At 39.5% G+C, this 16,272-nt stretch overlaps 1 protein-coding gene across 1 annotated transcript in view; it reads left to right on the forward strand.

Moving 5' to 3' along the window:
- SKAP1 (src kinase associated phosphoprotein 1) overlaps positions 1-16,272 on the forward strand; it is a 390,080-nt gene that overhangs the window by 323,445 nt on the left and 50,363 nt on the right. The window contains exon 10 of the mRNA XM_020997310.1: positions 9,962-10,012. Within this exon, the coding sequence (XP_020852969.1) occupies positions 9,962-10,012 (51 nt within the window). The remainder of the gene's footprint in view (positions 1-9,961; positions 10,013-16,272) is intronic.

The following is a 16,272-nucleotide window of genomic DNA, read 5'->3' on the forward strand; positions in this document are numbered from 1 at the left end:
TGGCATTTAATTATTATATTAATGTTTCGGCCACCATTCGTCATCCTCCAGCTTCCACTCCAGAACAGTTTGGTGCTTCTGAAGTTCACTTGAGAGCCTTGACTGTACCACAGGGGAGTGAGAGAGAGAGAGCAAAATGGAAAGATCTCCCTTCCTGGTTCTTTGCCTCTCCTCCCTCTCTCTACCCTGCTCTCACTGTTCTGTCCCCCTGTATGACCTCCTCTCAGCCCCTTGTAGGACTGCACATCAAGTAATGGCAGCAATTCTACTTGGGGTAGGAATACTGTTACCCCTCTATAAGGCTGGAGATTATACAGACCTCCGCCACCCAGCCCCTAGACCAGGGTTTCTTAACCTAAGGTCCTTTGATCTCCAAGGAATCCCAGGATAGATTTCAGGGGGTTCATGAACTTGGATGAGAAAAAAATTACGTGTTCATTTCAATATATTTGGTTTCCTTTGTAATCCTAATAATTTTATTTTATTCATTTAAAAGCATTATGCTGAGAAGGGGTTCACAGACTTCACCAGAGTACCAGGGGTCCATGAATGAAATAAGAATTAAGAACCACTGCCTTAAACAGTCTAGTTAGTAATATTCAGCTCTATGTGTGTGTGTGTGTGTGTGTGTGTGTGTGTGTGTGTGTGTGTGTGTGTATGTGTTTAAAGCAGGTGAGATTGAAAATTCTGAGCAGATGGGATGCCGGGCATACCTTCTGCTCAGGCCCATTTTTACTACAGGGGCCAGGTGCTGGGTGTAGGGACAGCCGACAGTCGGTGTTGGATTGTGCTAATGTGACAGCCCCATTCACAGAGTCAAATAGCTCCTGCCTCTAATATTTGTTACATTATCCCAGGTAAATGGCCTTTGTGAAAAATACTGGGCACTGACATTCCCTCCAATCCCCTCTCCAAGAGAGAGGCTTCCACATGCTCTTAACCATCTCATCAGTAAGGGAAGCTATGTAACTGAGATCTCCCTCTTGCCCCAAAGTACCGATGGACACTGTGATGAATAGGAGAAGGGTATGATACCTTGTCAGTGTCAGTGTAGGATTACAATCCATGAGATGAAAGATCCGCCTAGTCATGCAGCCAATCTCAGTGGGATTTGAACCCAGGCCTTACTGACTCCAAGCCCTGGAGCACTCTGCCTGATGTAGGCTCTATGAAAAGCACATAAAAATGATCGCAGCATCTGAATCATCAAGTAAAACCTGGTGTACAAGGGTATTTGTGTCAGGATTATTCACTTTAGGAGTAGGTCTAAGATGCTTCTTCCTCTGGGGTGAAGCAGGAGCGTATAAGGTTTTCGGCCAGACCAGAATGATGTTGGCCGCAGCAAGGATATTAAAAGCCCTGGTTTTAAGCCAGCTCTCCCATGGGGCTGCTGCACATCCGTGCTGAGCAGATGGGGGCCCTTGATTTTAAGATCACATTTGAAATAGATTAAACCACAGGGAACCACAGCAGCAAAACATGAAAGTAATGCAGGGAAAATGGGAGGCCTTCTCAGAGGTCCCCTTCTCACCCCCAACACATTTATGAGTCAGGGTACCCCCCAAAAAGGCCACTTTTATCAGGTTCTGCCTTGTATGGAGAATCCAACAAAGTACCTGAGTGCTGCCACTTAGAAGTTCTAACTGGACCTGCTGCTGCAGCAGTGATATAACGACAGGATCCAACTTTGTTCTCTAGAGAGATTCTCAGTAAGCTGAGAGAAAAAAGAGATGAAGAGCTCACCCTGGGAATTTCTGTGTACATTCCAGGGCTGCCCACACTGCCCCCAAAAGGATTATTACAGACCTGGAAAGTAGACTGCTTTATCATAATGCATATTGTTTTTTGTTTTGTTTTGTTTTAATTTAGGACTCAGTTGAAAACAATGCTTCCTGTAGAATTTTTTGTTTCTGCTATTGAGCTGTCTACCCAGGGGAGGGAGAACGTTTCAAAGTGGTCTAAGACTTTGTGTTTCCATAGGTTGGAATGGGGGCATGGGGGTGTATATGTGTGTTTTTAAAGACTTGTGAAAAGAGCCGTCTCCATTTTCGAAAGAGCAGAGTCGCACGTGAGGAGACACACACAAGGTAGAATTTACAGGTATTTTGAAGGAGCACCAAAGGCCTGATTTCATAGGAAGGTTACTGGGCACTAGCTGAGTGAAATATTCCACTCAGCAGGACCCCCCAGTGGAGATGGGAGGCAAATTATTACAAGTAACACCAGCAAAGGGGGCAGATGCACCATCAGAGAGCTCCCAGTACCAAGCTGCTTCTCACTCATCCCTTTCAAGGATGACTGAAAAGTTGCTGGGCTTTTCCTAAGATTTATAACATACCTGTGCTATGCTGTAGAATAGTCTCTAATTGTGCTTTTTCTTTGTATTCCTTTTGTTCACTGCACTCATCCATCTTTGCATGTTTGACAAATCTATCATCAGAGCCCTTTGTCTTATGGTTTAGATACATTTAACCCTCTTTACATTTCTCTTGCTTTGCTTTGTTTTGGGAAGGAAGTGATTTCTCTCCCATCCCTACCCCAACCTCCTTCAGGAACTAGATATTTTTTAACTATTCTTTCTATCTCTCTTTATGTACAGGTATCAAAGCAAGGTTCAGAAAGAACCCAGGTGCCTTAGGAAGCTCCCCTCTAAATATCCCTTCAAGGTGTATCTTCTTTTTATCCCTTCATTAGAAATACAATCATTGATATGTACACAAAATTTATAGCAGCTCTTTTAGTGGTGGCAAAGAATTGGAAAATGAAGGGATGTCTATCAATTGGTGAATGGTTAAATGACTTGTGGTATTTCATTGTGATGGAACACTACTGTGCTATAAGAAATGATGCACAGGATGCAAAAAAAAACTGGAAAGAGTTACATGAACTGATGCAAGATGAAGAAAGCAGAATCAGGAGAAAGTATACAGTAACAAAAATATTTCACAATAATTACTTGTGACATACTTAACTATTTTCAGCAATATAACCATCTAACACAATTTGGAAGGACTAATGAGGGAAAATGCTATTCATCCCCAGAGAAAGAACTAGAGTCTGACTTCAGATTGAAGCATACTTTTTTCTTTATTTTTTTGTTTGTTTGTGTTTTCTTTCATGAACATGACCAATATCAAAATATGTTTTGCATGAGTGTACATGCATGACCTATATCAAATTGCTTGACTTTTCAGTGAAGAGTGGTGGAGAGGGAAGGAGAGAATTTGAAATTCAAAAATTAAAAAAAAAACAAATGTGAAAGATATTTTTATATGTAATTGAAAAAAATAAAATATTGGAAGGAAAAAAAAAGAAATACAATCACTGGGCCAATAATGTTCCATGCAATCTACTCTCCATACACTGAATGCCCATTTGGTACAGCTGTGTCTCACATATTATCACTTTTTATATGAACTTCCTTCATTACCTTCTCCATTGACATCTCTCATCTTTGCACAGGCTGTCCCCACATACCGGCATGCATTCCCTCCTCACCTCTGTATCTGTATCTCACCTCACTTCCTTGAAGATTCAGCTCAGGTACCACTTGAAGGTACATGAAGACTTTTTTGATCCCCCTGGTTATTTTTGCCTTCTCCTGTCAACCTAATTACTTGATATTTGCTTTTTATATATTTTGTATTTATTTATCTGTCCCTTCCCTGTAGAATTGTATTGTGTCCCATCCCTGTAGAATATAAGCTCCTCAAGGGCAGGACCACTTCATTTTTATCTTTGTATTGCCAGTGTCTAGTACTGGCTTAGCATTAAGTGCCTACATGTGGTAAGCATTCAATAAATGTTTACTGAACAAACAAATGAATGGGGACATTTGGATATTTGGGACCAAGATAAAGCATTTAATGTAAATTTATAGTATCTTGAAGCTAGTTGTTTAATAATCATCTGAGGTTAAGGGTTTCCATGTTCATCTTGCAAGGCCATTCTAGTCTACAGCTGATGTTGACATTTAATACAGAGTTCACACCTGATGTGTTTTACAAGGCTTAATAATAGAAAATCCTGAGTGATATTTTTATTAAAGAGAAGTTCAGCAGATTTTTTAGCATAAAATAGGCCTTTTCATTGTAGTTGATTAAAAACTAAAATTATGGCTCAAATAGAAGTGGTGAACAAGGGAATGATAGAGGATGAGAGTTTTATTTGTTTGAAGGGGTTTGGGGGAGAACATGCAAATTTTAGCCAGCAGCTTTCTTTCCTGTGAGGTTTGAATGTCATTAGTTCATGTTTTAATCAAGATTCCTGGCTGGATTATCAAAACTAAAATAATCAGCCCTACTATCACATATCAGGAAGAGAGGCCCTGGCTTCTATGATAAAATGTTGGCAACCACTGGTAACCCATGGAGCTAAAAAGGTATTAATAGGGCATACAGCAGGAATATGTAGGAGCCAGATCAAACTGACTTTCACAGCTGATTTTAAAGCTGTTAAATTTTCAATGTGAACATTTACACCTCAGGAATCTACAAACTACAAGTCAAAGCTTGATTTGTAGATTTGTCTAGACTTAAGAAAGTTTAAGTAATGCAGATTAAACTTTAAAGTGTATCATGGGTAGATTCCTCCCCTCTCCCACCCCCCACCCCAAGCTGGTTGTTAAACATTTACATCCACACCCCTGTTATAGGAAATGCCTTTCTTTTATTTTTTTTTTAATTTTGAGCTCCAAATTCTCTCCTTCACTCTAGATCCTCTTCCCACCCAGTGAGAAGGCAAGCAATATGATATCCATCCTACATGTGAAATCATGTAAAACACATTTCCATATTAGCCATATTGCAAAAAAAAAAAAAAGAGGTGGGAGGGACAAGAAAAATAAAGAAAGTGAAAAAATATGCTTCAAACTGTACTCAGAATTCATCAGTTATTTTTCTGGAGGTGGATAGCATTTTTCATCGCGAGTCCTTTGGAATTGTCTCAGATCATCATCTTGATCAGATTAGCTAAGTCTTTTGTAGTTGATCATCGTACAATGTTGCTGTTACTGCGTACACAGTTCTCCTGGCTCTGCCCATTTCACTTTGCATCAGTTCATGTAGGTCTTTCCAGGTTTTTCTGAAAGCATCCTGCTCATCATTTCTTATAGCACAATAGTATTCCATCGCAATAATATACTACAACTTGTTTATCCATTCTCCAATTTATGGACATTTCCTCAATGTCCAATTCTTTGCCACCACAAAAAAAAACCTACTATAAACATTTTTGTACATATATTTTGTACATAATTTTTGTATATTTTCCTTTTTCTTTGACTCACTTGGGGAATAGCCCTAGTAGCGGTATATTGCTGTGTCAAAGGGTATGCACAATTTTATAACCGTTTGGGAACATTTCTAAATTGTTCTCCAGGATGGTTTGACCAGCTTACAACTCCACCGACAGTGTATTAGCGTCCCTATTTTTCTACATCCATGTTATGCCTTTCACTGACTTTTTAAAATTTGTCTCAACTATGATTGTGAGATGTGTTCATGATGTGGACATACTCCATTCTTAAAGATCCCAGGGCACAATTCAATAAAAATTTAATTCAACTTTTATTAAGCACCTACAATAGCATGCAAATCACTTAGAACAAGCAATAACTTTTCTGTGGTTTCATTTTGTGACAGCAAAGGTCATGTTTGTGTGACACTAAGTTGACTTAAAACATGTGACCTTGACCTTATGAAACTGGATTCAGCTGATTTCCTCACTTTAGTTAGTTGTCATCTAAGTGTTTGATTTTAAGTCATACACGCATTTCATTGTTCTCTTTTGTTGCATTTTCAATTCTATAGTTTTAAAGAATAGATATTACTAGAAGGAAACATGCAAAACCTGTAGCTCTGAAAGAGCATACTTCAACAGCTGTTAGAAATATTGCTGCAGCTGTTGGCTTGGGAAAGTCAAACATTTCAGGAATCACTCAAGTTCACAATGAAACATGATCAGCCACACTGAAGTGCAAAGGAAAATATGGTGGAAAACACAAACTAAGAACTGACAAACTATTGGTGCAAGACAGTCTAATTAATCCTCAGAAAACAAGCAAAGACCTGACAACTGTAGGAGCTGCTATTGATTTTTCTTGTGACGCATAGGCTTCTTGAAGTTGAAAGTATAATTAGAAAACTAATTTTTTTTAAAGTTTATAACCATTGCTTATTAAGAAAAAAATGTGTCATAGGCAGGACAATACAAAGACTGAAGTACTAAAGATTAGAAAGGGATAATTTTTACTGATGAAATTCACTTATCTGTTCAAGGCTGTATCAAAACCTTTGTCAGAAGACATCCAAGTGAGCCTGTAAAATCTATGCATCTCCATCACACTGTAAAGCATCTGCCCAAAAATATTTGGGAGAATTTCACTTCCAGTGAGGCTGGAAGTCTTGTCCTCATTGAGGAATGATAGCTTGTGATAAATATATTAGTATGTTGAGAATCAACATTGTTCTAAAATTACAGAAATCCCCACCTGGAGATGGGATACTGCATTATAACTTTGTACCATGTCATGCATCATTAAAGATTTAAAAATACTTCCAAAAGATGGAGATGAAGTTGCTTCAGTGGTCTGTAAACTCACATAATTTAAACCCCACTGAAAACCTAGGGGTTTTAATTACGGCTAGACTTGGGGAAATGGCTTGTTTATCAAAGGTACACTTAATATCCAGTGCAGAATAACTATGGTTTCACAATGAAGAATAATTCTTGCGAACTTAATGACAAATAATATAAAACAAGCGATTGCAATAAAATAAGAACATAAACACATATTGTGAGTTTTTTTGACAGTGTAAAAAGTTTAAGGTTTACTGTATACGTTGATAAATATAATTATTTTACTATGTCCCGGTTAATTTGTCCGCCACTTCACTAGGTGCTAGGAATATAGAGATAAAACTTGGTTTTATCTGCCCCAAAAGAGCTTGTAGTCTAGTAGAAGAGTTGAACATATGCCCAAATAGCTATATAATGCCTATCACTCTGATTGACAATGTCATCCAAGAACCTTTGGCCACCAAAGTCAAGTTCTTGGATTCTTACCCATCTCATCTACTCTAGCAAGTTAAGGGTTAGATGGCACAGATATGGGGCTTAGGGCTGCCAGGGTCACATCTATAACAGTAGAGTTCATTGATGATAATGAATGGCATTCAAGATAACAGGGGCCAGAGTTCTACTTCTTTTCCAGGTCACTCCAAAGGCTCAGTAGAAGACAAGGTGTCTGATCTGGAAATGAACAGAGTTTTTTGTTTTGTTTTGTTTTGTTTTCCATTTTTGTGCCTTGACCAGATTAAGTGCTGTTGTCTGAAAGGATAAAGGAATCAAGTTTGGGTTGTCTATTTTATCATTGCAAATACATTTACATTCTCCTATTTTACAAATGCAAAGAGCAGGCAAGCCACTTTCAATAATTTATTTTAAAATCAATGCTAATGAGGTTATGTCTCGTCAGTAGCCGAGTTTTACAATAAAGTCTGATTTATTTAGAAAAGATCTTTGGTGTAGCTTCCCATCTAATGGCGGGGAAGGAGGAGGTGGAATAGCAGTCATGGTGACCCTACAACTTCGGATCCAATTTGTAATTCACAGTGGAGATCTGACCTAATTTACATTGATTAGAATTGGGAAGAGGAGACAGCTGGGCCAGGCAGTAGAGGTGGAGTAAACTCTCTTTAGAAAGTGCCTAAACACAGCAAATTGTATCTCTCTTTCTCTGTGTGTGATTGAATTTCATGAGATCAGCAAAAGGGCAGTCCCTTCTTCACCTTAGCAGGTGCCTCTGAACCTGTACATACCCAGAAAAAAATCTCACTTTAACATTTTCCTTCAGATGAAGTCAATGAATAGGAACAGAGGAGGAGAAGAAAGAAAACATGGCAGAGGAAAGAAGGAATAGGGAGTATAAAGAATGTCCTCTGTGTGTGTGTGTGTGTGTGTGTGTGTGTGTGATTTATTTCTTTGTGGACTATTTCCTATACTCAGCGGTCACCTCCATCATCTCCCATCTCTATCCTTCATTTTAGTCAGGGGATTAAGTAGGATGTTCTGTCTGGAAGAATTTAGTTGTAGATAGAAGTTAAGTAAGATTGCTGCTTTTACTAAAGGATGTAACCAGGTTGAAAGGAAAGGTATATTGGGGAAATTATAACTTTTGTGACATGGATTGCCTCTGCCTTCTTGCCCTCCCCCCAGTATTAAGCCCTAAATTCAAATTTTAAAAAATTCATTCTATGAAATGAGACCATTTCTTTAAAGCTATGTAATTTGTCTTTGTTTTTGTTTTGCGAAAGGCAGTAAAGTGTAGTAGATAAAATGCTAGGGACCTAAATTTAGGAAAACCTGGGTTCAAACCCTACCTTTCACTCTTTGCTAGTCATGTGACTCTGAACAAGTCTTATAATATACATTTAGCTTGAGCAACACCCTAGGACCCAATTAGCCAGTCATAAACTGGGCTGTAACATGCAAGTTTCCATATCAGGTATTCCCTATACTGATGGAATCAGATATCCTTCTTGTATTTGAGTAAAGTTTTTATGCATATTTAAAAATAGTTTATCTTCCAGATGCCTGTGTTCAAAGACTGTTTTCTCTTGCTTATATTCTTTGTAGTTCAACCAGACTTAAGCCATGTCATTCATAATCCCTTTGATATGTCCCATAAAATTTAGTTCAAGGGAAAATACATAAAAAACATAATGTGGCTCAGTGGATAGAGGCTTGGCCTGGAGTCAGAAAGACCTGAGTTCAAATCCATCCTCAGGCACTTACTAGCCATGTGACCCTGGGCAAGTCACTTCATCCTGTTTGCCTCATTTCCTCATCTGTAAAATGAGCTGGAGAAGGAAGTGGCAAATCACGCCAGTATCTTTGCTAAGAAAACTCCAAATGAGGTCACAAAGAGCTGGACACGACTGAAACAACTGAACAACAATAACAACAATACCAGGCAAAGGCCTGAGTCAGGCCCCGCCTATGAGAGCAGGTGATGTGTAAAGAATTAGGGACAATCCATATACAACCTGTGTACTATACTGGTGTCCTCTTGATGTCACCCAGTATACGAAGCAATGTTAGGGGAAGAAGGCTTGGACAAACAGACACAGGATGGGGTTGTGATCAGGTATACTGGAGGACATAGCTTTGTGGATGAGAGTTCTACTAGAGTATCTAAATATTGGCACTGAGCTACTTATAAGTGTCTCACCCTTCGACCAATGGGCCTCACTTTCCCAACTCCTTTCTGCTGGGCCCTTCCTCTCTGTGAAGACCAAGTGGGGAACCCGCTTAACTATTTCCCTCTTTGAAAAGACTTCATTTGTTTCCCACCTAGAAAGCTTCCCTGAGCCACTCTACCATATTGTATCCCTACTCTTCAAGGCCGTGCAAAACTTTGTATTGTTTTATAGATTGTCTAGACGTAGAAATTTAACAATCTGCAAATAATACAGATTAAACTTAAATTTGTGGCATTCATTTTTCCCCCAGAAAAGCCCAGTTGTTAAAACACTAGCATACCCTTATAACAGTCTATAAACATTGCTTGAGTGCAATAGAAGTGTCAGGGAATGAAGTCATCACCAGATTGGGGGCCTAGTTACTGTAAGCTAACAATAATAATAATAATAATAATAATAAATGGCATTTCTATAATACTTTAAGGTTTGCAAAATGCTTTCTGTCCATCATTTTATTTGAACCTTGATCTTATTGTACCAGCCTAGTATCTTTTTTGACCAAATATTTCTTTGATTGCCATCATTTATTCCAGTTCTCCATAATTCCCCATTTGGAATGCATTGTCTTACACTCACCTTGAACCTCTCTATTGCCCTCTAGGGAATGCTCATTCTCTTTGGCAACCATAATGTCCCATGACTCAACACCATTCGGCACCACTTTCTAATATTGATCTTTTTTTTTTCTCTCCCAACAGATGAAGAGCTTGATCTGGTTGAAGACAAGAGTGGAAGTCAGCCAAAAAGAGGTACACAAAGCTTGGTTAATTTCACAATGGCCAATTTGCTGCTCCATGCACATAACACTCCTCTGGACTCTTTGCCTTTGACTCCCCATACCTGGAATACTCTCTCTCCTCACCTCTACCTCCTGACTTTCCTTCCACCTTTTTCCTGGCTTCCTTCAGGACTCAGCTCAAATTCTACTTTATGCAAGAGGCCTTTCCTGGTTCCTCCACCCACCCATTATTCCTAATAGCATTCAAGCTGTGTATAGCTATTGCATGCATAGTCATCTACATGTTATTTCCCCCCATCCCATTAGAATGTGAGCTCCTTGAGGGCAGGGACTGTATATTTGCTTTTCTTTGGAATCTAGAGCACTTAGCACAGCGTGTGGCACATGGGTGGCACATATTAAGTGCTTGATAAATGCATATTAAGTGATTGAAATAACTCTGTAGGATATGACAGCTTTAAACTGGAGAAAGTAACCTTTTTTGAACAGTCTACAACTGGACTCTGATTGGGAGAATGAGAGACCTTGAATGTCTCCATACCAAAATCCCCTGGGGAAAAAAAGTGGTGGCAGAATATAGAATGATCCTAAAGAAGTAATATAGTATATTCAGTTAGTCAATGTCAAAAGAGCACCTCAGACTCTTACCACAGAGAGGTGTAAAATCAAAACCAAATCCTTCTTTTTTTTCCTATCAGTACTTCTAAATCAGGACAGTGGAGCTGTGCAATTGCCTCATCTCTTAAGAGCCCACAGGATTAAGAGTGGAGACAATGGAAATGTCTCCTCTCTAAGAGGCCCAGAAATTACAAGTTCAGAGGGGAATGGAGATGTGTCAGCTCTGAAAAGTGAATGTAGAGTGAAGAATAGAATTACTTGGTGATGCTGACTTTTGATGGCCCTGTTTGATTCCAGGCACATTTGGAAATGAATATGGAACAGTTTGGTTGAATACAAAATTACAACCTATTCATCCCAGACAGTTAACCATGCTTCAGGCTGTTAGTTAACCCATCTTTTCTGAGGTCAGATGCCCCTCTGAAGCCTCTTTAAAGTGGCAGGAAGCCTCACCAAGGACCTGTTCAGTTGTTGTCAGTAAAGGAAGATTGCATGGTTCAAGTGACACCTCAAAGACATTCATTCCATCAGCAATACCTGAATTGTACCTGATTTAGAATCCAGTCCATTTTTTTTCTCAGTAACAGAGATCCCGGTATAAAAGCCTGAGCTTGTGATCTGTTTCTGGCTCTATGTATATGTGTCTCTTTAGGTGTCTCTTTTCTTCTCTCTTTTTATTTCCCTCCTTCCTTTCTCTCTGCATGTCTCTTTCTTTGTCCCTTTTCCCCTCTCTTTCTATTATCTGCACCCTCCCCACTTCCAAGCCCCTTTCTTCTTGGTCTGTTCTCTCCAGGAAATTACTACAAAGGTTTAGAGAAAGGCCCAACCTCATAAACCTCAGACAGCCAAAGGGAGAGAAAGAAGAGAGAAACATCAAAGACAACAAGGGACATTTGTCCCAAAAGAGGAGGGCTAGAGACAATGAGACAAGTATGTTTGGAGGAATGCTGGCACCATTTAAAGTGGCTCTGGGATGATCCCAACACAGGCTAAGTGCATTCTAAAACTTGCCTGTGGAATCCAAGGGTGGTCCCTTGCTTTTTACTTAGGAACACTGATTTCTACTAACTGTGCAGAATTCAAGCAGAAAATCTGTTTCCTGACCAGCCCATGCCCCACCTGCTTCTCTTCCTCATCAAACTTCCATCTCTGGCAGAGGAGAGAACTATTTGGTATATGTGGGTGTGTCAGTCTGTAGTGAGTGGAATAAGTATGTGCTTCCTACAACCCAGCGTCACAGTTAACCTCCATTCAGGAAATAGACTTCTGGCAGGACTCTAAAATTCAGTAGCAGACTCGTCCTTCACCTCATTTCCTCCTTCCCACACCCCTCTGTTATGGTCCATGTCTAGGAAGGGGAAAAAAATGTTTTTTTTTCCCCTTTCTGAACTGTACCCAATAGCTATAATCCAACTTGATTTAAAAGAAAAATTTCCTTTTGTTCCTTGAGTTTCCTGTCCCCTTCTCCCCACCCCCACAACCAAGTAGGAGTTGTTATGCTTACTCTATGTAAGCCCTAAACATGCTCCTGTGTTTTTTACTTTCTACTGGTTGTGATGGTTGGTGTCTCAGTGATTAAAAAGCTGAAGAAGACTATTTGCTCCCACTGCAGAATCTGGAGGCAGGAATTTTTTTTTAATTTAAATTTTTTAAAATTGTTTACTTATTTATTTATTGAATTTATATCACATCTTTTCTCCAAAGGAGTTTTAGAGGGAACCACAAATATGGAACATCCAGATCCTATCACTTATCTATAAAATGATTTTTTTAAAAAAAATAGCTGAGGGGAGAAGGGACAGGTGGGAGGGAGAGAGAGGGCAAGCAGTAGAGATGAAGGCATATAAAAGGCGAAGGGATCTGGGAAGAAGAGACAGTGATGAATCCTAGTGTAAAAGGCAGGCAGGCTTTAGCCCTAGTTCCAGATTGTGAAACTCACTTGGATCAGTGTTCTATCAGATGCCATTTGCCTTTGCCCTCTTGTTCCTCAGATCATCCTCCTAGGAGGTCCCTCTGAGAAGAATGTTGCCTTTAAAATCTGAGCACCACCACCCCTTGTTCCACAGGAAAAGTAAATATACCACCAGTCCCTTTTCCTGTACATTGTCACTTGCTTGTTCAGCTAAAACTGTCAACATTTTTGAGCTCCCATGAAAACTTTTCATTGCAAGGGGGGCAAGTCACCCCTACTGGGTGTTAATGACCCTATAAAATATAATTTCTTTTATTTCATTCTGTTACCTAGAAAATCTATCACAGGCTTGTACTATTGATTGTTCAATCTATAAAAAGCTCAGCTTACAGCATGACTGTTAGTAACAGGGTTATTTTAATGAGTGACTCTTCAGCACCTTTGATCACACTGGATTCCAACCTTCAGCCCTGCTTTTATAGTACAAGTCCATCTGATTTCAAGCTTAGTGACTCACACTTATCTCTTCTTCTTGCATAAGTGATCCAAGGTGAAACTTGGTCCATGTTGTCCTTAATAAAATCACAGGCCATTGCTTGACTGTACCCTGTCATGTAATAAGCAGTTCTGGAAGAGCAAATCATCCTCAGACTTTTTATTCCTTTGATTAGTCAGTGTCTGACCAAGGGAGACCTCCAAATAGGTCATTATTGCTCATGTGTTATTGGCAACCTCAGCCAAATAGAAGTCAGAAGTTCAACTATTTCTGGAGAACAGCAAATGGTTACTCCTCTGAGTGTTACATTACTGAGATGCTCTTGCCCCCCAAAACCTCCCTACTATAGTGAATTACTAGGCTGAGGAAGAACATGGCATCCTCAGTAAGTATTTGTAGCCCTGAACTTTTAAAACAGGCATTTCCCTGAGACCAAACATTAGTGGTTAGTCAGTACCCAGCTGTACATCAGCCTAATAAAAGGGCAGAAAGATGGAGGTCAGGATCAGTGAGAGATTTCCCATACCAATATCCTATAAATCAGTCCATCAGCAAACATTTATTAAATGCCTACTATGTGCCAGGCCCTGTGCTATGTGCTAGGAACACAAAGACAAGCAAATTCATGATCCCAGAGCTGTATGGGATCAGCTGCTTCTCTTGCTTTCCGGCCAGCCTCGCTGAGAGACAACATCTTGCTTCCTTCTAATACGTTTCATTCTGTAATGGTTAGTAAAGGCTCAGGCAGAGTCGGTTCAGTTAGCTGAATGTGGCATCTTTCAGATGCCTGGCCTGAACCAATATCAATTTCAAACAGATGTGACTGGAACTTCACTGACCAGCCCCTCCCCTCATGCTCAGGTTGAATGGTTTTAAAGGGTCTTCTTGCTTTGTTTCTGTTTTTTATTCATTTGTTCCTTTACTGATACCCTACACTGATACCTCATCAGGGTATAGAGAGAACTCTGGGTCCTCAAAGGAGGAGAGTAAGTTCTAGTAGGGATGACCAAGCTGGGAAGGCTTTCATGGAAGACTTTTCAGACAGACTATACAACTGTTATCCCAGCCTAGCTGGGTTAAAGGAGGCTAATCAATCAATTAAGTACCTAAAATCTCCCCTTATATAAGAAGTCTTTCCTGATTCCCCTTAATACTTGTCCATTTCCATATATATGTGTGTTTGTGTATGTGTATACATATACATATATATACACACATACACACACACACACACACACACACACACACATCTTGTTTTCATGTCATCTCCCCCATTCGACTCTGAGCTTCTCATGTACAGGGACTGTCTTTCGCCTTTCCTTATATCCCTAGTATTTAGCACAGTGCCTAGCACATAGCAGTCGCCTAATAAATTGTTTATTGACTGGCTTGTAGCTTCAAGGGATACATAACAACATCATCATTATTCCCATCATCATCATCATCATCATCAAAATACCTAGCATTTTGCCCACTTCCTGAAAAGAGTTGTTGGACTAAAGATTCAGACTAAAGATTTGGACATGGCCCAGTGTGGAAATTTGTTTTGTCTGTGCATATTTGTTGGGATGACTTTTTCTTTTTTTTTTTTCCTAATGTGGGAGGAGGTGGGAGGAAAAGAAAACAGACTTTTGTTAATTGAAAAAACATTTAATTAAAAAGAAAAAAAAAAAGAAACTCCACTGAAGAAAATCACCAACTCATCTGTGACTTACAGATGAGTTTTGGAGAATTGCCTGGGGACACTGGGAAATTGTCACAGAAGTTTCAAAGTCAAGAAGCCCTGGGTTCAAGTCAGATAAAATTAAATAACACTCGGTTTATTGGCATTTTCCGAATTAATTCTCCCCTGGAGTTTCAGGGTCACATTGATCTTAGGGTAAAAATTTCTGTACACTTGGTATGTCTACCATTTCTATAGAGAGGCTAAAGTAAAAATAATAAAAAATAGCAAGAATTTAGCATTTATATAGAACTTTCATATATACAAAGTTCTACCCTCAAGGAGCATTCTGTAAGAGGAAACTTCATCTGGGTGGCTACAGGATGATGAAATTTGAGGCCTGGCAATGTTCAAAGACTTTCTCCTTGGTCTGAGAGCTCATGATCGGGGCTTGACAAAGGGCATACTTACAATGAGAATCCTTCAGATCCTTGAAGTGTTAAACAGTATGCCCAATGCTAGGCCCCATTAACTTAAGAAAATTAAAGTAAGGTGGCAAGTGAGCCTTCAGCTTTCAGTTTCTCATGCCTAGTCACAATTTAAACTCTTCAAGGACCCCAAACCCACATTCTTCTCAGTCAAAAGCTAGGGTTGACAGGAACAGCTGAGTGGTGCAGTGGATAGAACACTGGCCCTGGCATTTGAAACTGAGTTCAAATCTAGGCTCAGACACTGACTAGCTTGTGTGACCCTGGGCAAGTCACTTAACCCCATTCCACATACACAAAAAGAAAAAAAAAAAGCTAGGGTTGACCATCATGGCCTAGAAAGCCAAAGGAGTTTAAGGTGTTGAAAGAAAATGCGAAGTGTAGACTCACAGAGTTTCCACCTAATAAAGTCTAGAGGCTGATGTTTAATTACTGGACCTGTCAGAGGGATATCTCACCTGGTCTCAGATAAGGGAATCTCATCAATATTAAAAGTGTATTCCTTAAGTATGTGAGCTTGAAGCAAAGTAACCTAAGCCTGGTCCCATAGCTTTAACTGGAGAAAAGAAGAAAAGCAAACCCATTTTTGTTTCTTGGTTTATTCCCCTTCTCCTCATAGCTGGTTCCACTCTGGTTGCTTTGGCATTTAGCCTTTCTAAAATAGACTAAAGCATTTGGATCTCTGCCTGTCGAAAAAGTAGAAGATTCCATCCCATTCTTTCTCCAGAAAAAGTCCATCTCAGCTCTGCCAGCAATTTAAATGCAGTGATCATACCCATTAGCTTCTCTATCATTGTAATTGTTGTTAATTGTTATAACTGTTTTAGTTATTAGTGTTGTCATTATTGCTCTAGGTCCTCTGTCTGTTTTATGCTGAATATATTAGTGCTTTGCTTCTGAATTACCAGCCTTGTATTTAGTGGGGAGGTATATTCATGGAGAGACATTGAGAAATACTGGCATTAAGCTTTATTCTTTTGTTTTTCATTCCAAATGGACAGACTGGAAAAAAAATAATTAGGTGGAATAATGTCCTGGAAATGAGAATGAGGATGTTTGCGAATTAATTAAATGGTCAGAATGCTGTGCCACT

Source organism: Phascolarctos cinereus, unplaced genomic scaffold (assembly GCF_003287225.1).
Source record: "Phascolarctos cinereus isolate Bilbo 61053 unplaced genomic scaffold, phaCin_HiC Scaffold_5;HRSCAF=322, whole genome shotgun sequence".
Taxonomy (NCBI): domain Eukaryota; kingdom Metazoa; phylum Chordata; class Mammalia; order Diprotodontia; family Phascolarctidae; genus Phascolarctos; species Phascolarctos cinereus.